Below are 10,377 nucleotides of genomic sequence, written 5' to 3'. Positions count from 1 at the left end.
TTAGGAAATAATAAGTGAATGTGAGCTGAGTGCACTGTACCCCTGTATGGCTACCATCAGTTTGGCACTGACATAAACGCCATCGAGAACTTTCTATACATCTCGCTCGTACTCGCATAAATGGAAACGAGATGTATCGAAAGTAAATTTTGTTCTCGATAGCGTATATGTCAGTTTTGACACTGTCAGTGACTCATGGTACGGGCTCTAGTCTAAATTTCATTCGATAGCGTCACGTGACGTACGCGTTTGCGTTAAGTTTCATTTTGTATGGGGATTTGAGTTTCCAAAACGTCCCGCTTGGGGCGCTGATCAAAATCCCATTCAAAAATAGTCATAACACAAACGTGAACGCTCGTCACGCTATCGAATGAAATTTACACTAGAGGTTCTGACATTATAGTCAATATTTTTACGCGATTTGATGTATATCCCTCTATGTATGTATGTATGTATGTATGTATGCCTCTTCGTATGACTCTTTTCGGATTTTGTGATCATTATAAAAGTAAGGAGCGAATAACAAATTCCGTAGGTACAAATTTTTGAATACAAAAATAGTCATAAACGCAAACGCGAACGCTCGTCAAGTCGTCACGCTATCGAATGAAATTTACACTAGGGGGTCACTATTTAAAAATGCATCATACTTATATTATTGAAAGTAAAGAAAGCATGAGAGTAGCCTACAGGTCCTTGAAAACGAAATGAAAAGGTTCTGTAATATAGTTGAGAGAAGTCGGGGCCATATGTAGCGGCTCGTCGCTCGTCCACTCCAACTGGAAGTTTTCGATAACCTTGGACACGACGGTTTCCATCTCTAACTGAGCGATGCGGCGACCTGGAACCAAATTATAATCTGTTAACCCGTGCGAAGCCGGGGCGGGTCGCTAGTAGATGATAAGCTGTAACTAACATAGATGATAAGCTATAACTAACAAATTTATGGACCATATTATGTAGTCTTGAATAAAGAAATTTAATTACTTAAATTTAAATTTAATTTAATTTATGATGCATTGATCGATAGCCTATAGCGGTAAAAGCGTGTGACTTTCAATTCGGGTTGGTACACTTGGTACTATGAATATTTAGGACCTTAACTATGTACGATATATCATTTGTTGTCAACTATTTTTGGTGAAGGATAATATCGTGCCCTAGGCAACAAAGGCATTTCGTGGAAAAACAGCTATTTAGCAGAGCGCTCTGAGTTGGCTGTTTTTGCAATAAGGCTTACGAATTATCAGTTAACCGTGGGTCTTTTACGGTCTTCTTTGCAGAAAGTATTTCTCAGAATTCGGGTACTTACATAACATGTCTTACCTATGCACATTCTAACTCCGAATCCAAAAGTGGCTGTGACAAAGGGATGGGTGTTGCCATGGTGTATAGGGTCGTCCTTGCCCGTAAGCCATCTTTCTGGGAGGAACTCATCTGGTTTCGGATAATGCTCGCTCATGCTCGACATGTATTGGTGCGCGAATAATACTAGACTCTGAAAATAAAGTTGTATTGTAGTCAATAACTACTTGGATTACCTACGGTATGTTTGAAAGGAGTGCCTGGCGTCCGTTGGCTCGTTGGGTGAACGATATTCGTAAGATTGCGGGTCACTTCTGGATGAGATTGGCTCAGGACCGGGATAAGTGGCGTACTCGAAGAGAGGCCTATGCTCAGCAGTGGGAGATAAAAGGCTGATATGATGATGATGATGTTTGAACAGATTGCATCACTTTTCCTCGTACTATCTGTCTACATGTGTTTCGTACAAAACTTAGTTTACAAAACATTTTTTAACGTTAAAGTATACACCTACATTAAATAAACTTTTACGTGATGATTCAAAGTTTTATCGTCGTCACATCATAACTACTTTACGGATGCTTGTTTCCTATTTCTTTCTTGATCGTTATGCATGGCAAGGAAGCGTAGGGATGGAAGTATGGCCACGCGGTTGGCGGACAGAATAACCTCAGAGAAAAATGCAACATTGCAGGCTAACATGCACTGGGCCCATAAGAGCTTGGAAAGCACTGGTGAAGAGTGTCCACAGTCGTCACGTCCCTCAGCCATGAGGATACGACAAGGAAGATGTAAATCAGCCTTACAAAGATGTAAACTTACGTTTTTCGGAATATGGTATCCAAGCAGATTGTATTCTTTGGCTACCAGCCTCACATTCCCAATGACTACAGGCAGCATCCTTCTGGATTCCTTGATGCACGCCCTGAGGTAAGGTTTCCTTGTCTGCTTGCTCAGCACTTCTTCTCTAAGCTTCTTCTGTTTTGCTGGATTTGTTGCGAGGAGGTACAATGTAGCGAGGACCGCGTGTTTGATGCCTGGGAATGAAAATTAACAGTCTTGCAAGTCAATAGTCACTTCCAGGCCGAACCAACCCAACCAGCTCGTAAAGGAGAGCCTACATATATTTTTTTATATCACGTTGGTGACAAAAAAGCATACGACCAGCTTGATGGTAAGCAGTCACCGTAGCCTATGGACGCATGCAACTCTAGAGATGTTACTTCAAAAACTGATGAAATATTTTAATTTTATCCACAACAGGCCAAGGAATCCGATGAAAATTTCGAGTTGTTTCGTTGGTAGAATTAACTTCAAAGTGATGATTTAGAATGATATTTGATTTGTATCTAATGTTTTAGAGTTAAGGGGCCCACTGATTACCAGCCCGCCGGACGATATCGGCCTGTCAGTTGTTCGGAACTGTCAACTTTTTCTTCTAACTGACAGGCTGATATCGTCCGGCGGATTGATAATCAGTGGGCCCTTTAGTATTTCCACGCGTTGGTGTAAAATTTTTGTTGAAAAATGAAACAAACCGTATCAATTCCTGCCATCAGCATATCAGAAGCCATGACACGTGCTGTTTCAACATCGATTTCTAACAATTTCTCCAAAATAGGCTTTTCAGAACTTCCAGTGTCTGCTGAATTCTTTTTTGATTCCTCTATTTTTTTAATTGCTTGATCAATAAAATATTTTGTTAATCTGAAATGGTAATTACTAATTAAATTTATTTTCTTTCAATAGTCCGTCTAACACGTACGCGTTTGCGTTAAGTGTCATTTTGTATGGGATTTTGTTTCCAAAACGTCCCGCTTGACGCGCTGTTCAAAATCCCATACAAAAACAAACAACGCAAACGCGAACGCTCGTCACGCTAACGAATGAAATTTACACTCGGGTTCTGAATTGACTGTTTTGCATCGAACGATGTTAAATTAGGGCATTATCTATGAAAAGGGACCTTATTTTCGATGGCGCTTACGCCGCACAGCGTCAGGCGACATTGTATTTGTATTTGTATCGGATCATTGTTAATAGTGGCGTAGGTAAGCGCCATCGACAATAAGGTCCCTTTTCATAGATAACGTCACAAAAGGGGCAAAGTTGTTATGACTGTCTTGTTTAACACCTCGTGCTAATATTGATATCCGAGCAAGTGAAAGATGACAAGTGGAATCTTGAGCGTTGCTACGGGTTTGATGGAAACGTAGAGTTTTTTTTGAGATTTCGCATTTATGCCGCCTAGAATATGAATATGAAATATATTAAATAACCCTATCCATAAGAAGCTAGCTATCTTTTTGTTGTCAACATTGCTATTGAAGTTGGATAGGCGGTGACATTTTCATTTCAATTCTTGTAAAACGTCACTGCTTGTGGACGTCAATAATTATTTTTTATACTCCCGTACTTTTATTTGTCATTTAAAGGGTCGTACACACACCTTTAAACCCCTATCTTATAGGTGTCACGACAAGTCTTTAGTCTATTCCCCAAAAAAGTATTTGTGCATACCACTGACCATCCAGCCTCTAGACTCAACTTAGGCCAATTCTTTCATGAAACCGATGCTGCCAAAAATACAGGGGTGCGGGGGACGAGGTGAGCGAGTCCCGTGCCGTGATTGGTCCGTTCAAACACACGTGGGCGTCAGACAGAAATATCTGCCGGGCGCTAGTGATGTGACACGTTGAATAATAACATTGTCAATCACGGTCAATAATGTAATAACAGTAATAATATGCAATCATGTTTTGAATGCTATGTTGATTCGTTCGAAAACATTAACCCATAACGTTGTGGTTTCGTTAGCAGGTGTATCTGCTTTATATAATTAATTTAAAAATAAACTATTGGTAAAAAGGCGTCTTATGGGATTTAGAGAAGCGCGAGACGAGACGAGATGCGGATACGGATATTCGCAACATCCCTGCTTGGAAGCACTTCATTCACGCAGCTCGCCCTTCGGCCTCGCTTTAAATTACTGAGGGTTGCACGCTTGGAAGTCGGGGTGAAGGCTTCGGGCCTTCGGCGGGTCAGCCTTCGGCCTCCCAGCCTGATATTCGCCCTTCGGGTTCGCTTAACCTACTTGGAAATTTTACTTTGCCCGTGTCCGCCGCCATTTTGAGTGTTAATAAAAAATAATTCACATACTAATCTTGGGCCCCCAAGCTCGCCGCATGCCAAATCTCAACGCGCTCAGACCAACTTGAAAAAAAAAATCATATCATAATCATAATTATTTATTGCAACCATGGTATTACAAGGGGTTCATAAGTTAGTTAGTACATTTTGAAACTTTTTAAATGCAATTTGTGTTGTCTCGGGCCCTCTATGGCATTTGGTCGAGCACCCCCCACCTATCTCTCACCTTTGAAGCTTTTCATAAAAAATAAGTGGCCATTTTTACCGCCATATTGGTTTTATTAAAAAAAAAATCCATAGGAATACAGCTAGGTGACCCCGAGTTTTCGTGACCAAAATTTTAGCGCGCTGGGAGCATTTTGAAAAATGATCGCCATTTTGAAAAAATTATGGCGGCTTCAGAAACTGTCAGCGTCCCTCTATGACATTTGGTCGAGCATCTCCCACGTATCTGTCACCGTTTAGTGACCAAAAGTCGGATAATCCGGTAGACCAAAAGTCGGATTTTTCTGGAAGTCACCAAACCACCCCCTCTATACGACCGTATCAAAGTCAAATACCCCAGGAACCCCCTTCTGGGAGAGCAATTATGTCAATTAATCAGTCGGGTTGCGGCTTTATATACAGGGTGGATTTTCTTTTTGGCTCAGTGAGGGCAGCTACCAGATCCCGTACTGCTACGAGAAAACGGTCTTAGGAGACCTTCCCTCGATTTCAAATTAGATCCCATTCCTATTGAGGATCAAAAGCTTGTATGGAAGCAAAAAAAAATTCCGGCTAGAAAAGCCACAAATCGAGGAAAACTTTTCCCATAATATTTGAATGAAAATGAAAACTTTTATTTTTCACATGCTATTTTTGTATGCCAATCGATTCCATTCCTATCCAGTATCAATAGTTTCCTAGGGGTCGACTTACGGTAATGTACTAAAAAGCCACAAATTAATAAAAACTTTTTCCATACATTTACTATGGAGAAAATGTGAAATTTTATTCACAATTTTCTACCTCGCCCATCATTCGTACAGCAATGTCTTCATACAGTATTATGGTTCTTAAATGTAACAGGACAGGACTGATTGGCCAAATATTATGGGAAAAGTTTTCCTCGATTTGTGGCTTTTCTAGCCGGAAATTTTTTTTTGCTTCCATACAAGCTTTTGATCCTCAATAGGAATGGGATCGATTGGCATAAAAAAAAAAGTTTGTCAAAAATGACCTTTTTCTCGTATCCTGTATGTTTTTTCCAAAATCTGTAAATGCCAATCTTCATTAATTTGAAATCGAGGGAAGGTCTCTTAAGACCGTTTTCTCGTAGCAGTACGGGATCTGGTAGCTGCCCTCACTGAGCCAAAAAGAAAATCCACCCTGTATTCGCGGTATCCTACTATACCCACCCATTAAAAACACCTTGTATAATTCTATTAAGAGTTATTACATGGTTTAAATCAAATATTTATTTGTTATTATGTAAATGAAATGTTATTTAACACAATCTAACTAAATGAAGTTTAAATTATTTGGCCGAATGTTCAAGTATCATTGCCATGTTGGCAGTCGTACACAGAAAAAAAGCAAAAATTAAAAAGTTAAACCGACGCCCACTATTCTCAACAAAAATGGAATCAAAATAATGCATTTTAAATTGCAACCGTGTGTTTTTGTATAAAATTGGTCTTGTGATTAATTTAAATTTGCAATGTTTTTATAATCGCTAAAAGTAATACGAGTACCTATGTAGTGCTGAATTGACAATATCGTTTATGTTCAAGGGAAAATTGGTACCTGACCGTAAGTGTAATTCTCATATTATTTATTTGTTTTATAGTGAATTTTTCGCAAATACCTATGCGATTTGAATTGAATTACCTTGTCAATAGTAAACAATCACATTCTATGGATATGGACATCACTAGTTTGGGCTTAGGAATGTCACGTAATAAAAGACAAGAAAGGATGTATACGGATGCAGCGCGATAGAAAGAGACTTTCTTAAAAGACGTCATCGAGTTTCAAGCGCTGTCAAATTTGATGAGACGCTTAAATTAAAATATTTTTTATCCAAATCTCTAAAAAATCGGCTTACCTGTGAAATGAAATGCCATTTTTTTGTACACCAGAGTTTTTAGTGTTCTTGCCACACAATTTGACACAACAATAATGCATTTTTGATAGCAAAAACTTCTTCGAGCTACCGAAGTTTCTAGACCGAGCCCGGTCCGCCGACTGAAGTAAGCGGTGTAGGCGTGACTCGAAGATGGAGTAACGCTACCGTATGTGTGGCAGAGGGGGTAGCGCGACTATGCTATGTCTAGAGGCTGGATGGTCAGTGGTGCATACACGCAGTATCTTTTTGGCACTTTTACGATACTTCGTGTAAACCACTTAAAAAATATTGTAGGAAATACATTGTTGCCAACCTAATTTTAATTGTCATCTCTGACAGATGATTGATCCATAGACATGTACGTACTCACGCCACTCGCCTTTTTTGACCTCTCTTAAACAACGGTTGCATAAAATACTATTATAGAATTTGGTTTGGTAATGGCTTTAAGCCAGAAATTAGTTTTTAGTGAATCTCAAATAATTACTTACATCAGTTTTTTCGAAAGGCAGTTCTAAAATAACATTATTTTTGTATACCTATTATACAATTATTGGAAATCGTCTAGATTATTCTAGCGTCATATCTTATATCTTTAAACGAGCAATTCTTGCATATTTATTTATTTATATACCTATTTATTTATTTAAATGTATAGGGTCACTTGTCGAACATTGAAACAATCGTACACAATGAAACTTTGCGATATCTCGGAAACTAGGTGTTATCAGCTAGTGCCGTCTGTCAAGCAAGGGCAGGCTCAGGGACCCCCAGCACCTCCCCAATACCCGAGCGCGCCTCGGAGAAGGAGTACGTTGCTACGAGCGTTATTGTGAATTCGTGCGACAAAAGTAATATTTTTTATTTATGTTTCGCAATTTTTTACCAAAATATAGAGTCTAGTTTGGCGCTATTTAATTTTTTGTTGTGTTCTATGTGTATTAAAGTTACTTTGGAGCTAAATCTTTTTAAATTTCCTTCACTTTTTGGTGCAGTTTTTTTTTAATGTTTCAAAAAACACCCCCTAGTCTCACAATGAAACATTTTTATGTAGTAAACAATGAAACATGATGTTCACTGAACACCAGTATTAGTACACAATGAAACAAACTCATTATTTTTTAATTAATTAAAGACTATGTGCGAAATTTGTGAAACTAAAATACCATGAAGATTGATAATAATTTGTCTATCATATGACAAAATATAAGATACTTAACTTTAGAAATGGCTGAGATAGGATAGTTTATATGTTGAATGTTTCATTGATGGCAAGGTTAAGGTCACATGTCTAACATTGAAACAGTCGTTTATAAACACTATGTTGCAAGAAAGTGTATGATATCAAGCATGGAGATGCTTAAAAACCTCCCGCGTCCACCTTGTTGGCAATCATGCTCCGTGGACATAAAAGGCGCCTTTCTCGCAGCATGCCGTAAGTGCCGACCAGATTTTCGATTCACAATGAAACTTAGGTGTGCGTATAATGAAACAAGTCTTTCGCTTTTAGATATTTCAGCAATCTTATAACGATACCATATTTCGTAAACCTTTTAAATAACAAATTTCAGCCTACCACTATTTTCTCCTTTCCTTTCTCATTAATTGATTGAAAGGATGTATGTATTAATGTAACTTATTTATTACAACGTTTCAATGTTTATTAAGGATGTTTCATGGTAGACTATATATATATTATATCTGTTTCACTGTAAAAATTAGAGTGTTTCATTGAAAACATGCACAAGTACACAATGAAACGAAACTCATTTTTCAAAAAAAGCTTTATAATACAGAAACTGTTAAAAATAAGTAAAAACCAAGAACGCCATATGATAGCCAAATAAATTGTTTATCTTGATACGAAATATTACACTCATAACTTTAAAAACACCAGAGATAGGAAGGCTTGAACTTTTAGTGTTTCAGTGATCAACAACTAACCCTATATATTTCGGGGATCTCGGGAACGGCTCTAACGATTTCGATGAAATTTGCTATATGGGGATTTTTAGGGGCGAAAAATCGATCTAGCTTGGTTTTATCTCTGGAAAAACGCGCATTTTTGAGTTTTTGAATGTTTTCCGAGTGTGTGTGTTTTGTGTGTTCTCGGTCTCCCAGATATTTAGTAATAAAATAATATAATAGTAAGTGTGTCGTAACTATTATAATCGTTAGGCAAACAAAACAAGTTTTATAGTAGGAATTCCTCTCGTTTTTCATTCAATAATATTATCTAAAACGTTTCGACAGGGTCAACGTTTTTTCTTTTTAATTTTTAACAAGCAGAAACGTCTGCGACCGATGCTATTAAGCTTATAATAAATTTTAAAAGTGGAAAAATTACTGTCTGTGAGACTCGAACTCACGCTGCCGTATTCGAACTTCAAGATAAGTATTCAAAAGAGACGACACGTACTAGATCCATTCTAGATACATTATAGTTTAGATTTCAACTACAGTTCTCTTTTGCACGCAATTCGGGCAACCAATGTCACTTTTACGTTAGATATCTATTAGATGTGAATTGGATCTCTAAGTCATATCCTGTGGAAATCGTTCAAGAGTATCTCCATAATCGCGCAAATGTAAAACTTGACAGGTTAGATCTTAAACATATAAGATATAAGATGTCCGAATCCGAAATCCGAATCGGGCCCACGGCCTCTGTCTCACCCAAGACAGTAATTTTTCCACTTTTAAAATGTATTCTAATCTTAAATGTATTATAAGAATTAATTCAACAATCAAGTTCACCAACTAGACTTCGAAGGATAGATTTCTTACGACAAGATAGAGCATAATTATACACGGTCACAGAATAAGTAATGACACGGTGCTCATGAGGAACCCGAAAGACTAGAACGTAACATAACACAGAAGAAAAAAATTAATATTAGTTTAGGTCAATTTCGCAAAAAAAAATTGTTTTTTAAATTAATTATGTAAGTTCTTTGACACTATTTTTACAAAGTATTCTTACAGATTTTACTCTAAACACTTTTCATCCACTTTAAAATACATAACAACATTAAAACTAAACTTGAACCTAGAAACTAAATTATTGTAATAAACTAAGAAGAAACAAGAATAATACAAATAGGATAGTGTTTAGCAAAAATGTGTCAACCCATATTCATTTTGCAATAAAATGTCAACTTTAAGCGTCATTTTTTTGAGTTGACATCTTATTGCGTAATTAATGTGGGTTGACACATTATTGCTAAACACCATCCAATTTATCATACCTACTTATATATTTTACAGTACACATGGTGCTACTTTCCCGAACTAGTACGGGAAATAGCACTTTCCGTGGGTATGTCGAAAGTTTAAAGTGCCATATGTAATTATGTACCTACTGTAAAGCGTTGTACGATACACGTGCGAATAGGTAATTCGCAACTCGTGTCGATTTAAAACACTCCCTTCGGTCGTGCTTTAATTTATCGCCACTCGTTTCGAATTTCCTCTTTTCCGCACTTAACACTTGTATCGTAAATAACTAAATAACTATACCTGACACTGTCAGCCATTATTAGAACTTTAGATACGTCAAATACTAATATTATAGAAACGATATAGAAACGATATGGATCGGATTATTCGACGGATATATCGTCACTTTTGACACTTGTTTGTTTCTACATACTTATATCTAAATTTAACGGACCTTATAGTTTGAATATATGGCTGGTATTGTAATTATGCGAAGTCTGCCGGAGACAGTCTATGCTACGAGATCTCGATACCCCTAAGATTTTTCTTCCAGTTACATACCGTGTCGCGCGAGTGTAAGCCTGTCGTGTTTTTTA

General features: G+C 37.4%; 1 protein-coding gene across 1 annotated transcript; it reads right to left on the bottom strand.

Moving 5' to 3' along the window:
• Positions 1–686: 686 nt before the first annotated feature.
• Positions 687–10,098, bottom strand: LOC134655474 (cytochrome P450 CYP12A2-like). The gene is made up of 5 exons (XM_063510938.1): positions 10,082–10,098; positions 2,840–3,027; positions 2,128–2,342; positions 1,327–1,498; positions 687–841 (listed from the first exon to the last, which is right to left on the bottom strand). Exons 1-5 carry the CDS (start codon positions 10,096–10,098, stop codon positions 687–689), a joined length of 747 nt encoding a protein of 248 aa, XP_063367008.1.
• Positions 10,099–10,377: the final 279 nt, after the last annotated feature.

Source organism: Cydia amplana, chromosome 16 (assembly GCF_948474715.1).
Source record: "Cydia amplana chromosome 16, ilCydAmpl1.1, whole genome shotgun sequence".
Lineage (NCBI taxonomy): Eukaryota > Metazoa > Arthropoda > Insecta > Lepidoptera > Tortricidae > Cydia > Cydia amplana.
Note: the sequence above shows the minus strand (reverse complement) of the source record. Positions and strands in the feature narration are given on the sequence as shown.

Coding starts and splice junctions, on each gene's coding strand:
- LOC134655474 (XM_063510938.1), bottom strand. Junction 2,343..2,839: donor GGCAGGAATTGATACGGTTT/GTTTCATTTTTC, acceptor TTTCATTCCCAG/GCATCAAACACGCGGTCCTC. Junction 1,499..2,127: donor GATACCATATTCCGAAAAAC/GTAAGTTTACAT, acceptor CTTTATTTTCAG/AGTCTAGTATTATTCGCGCA.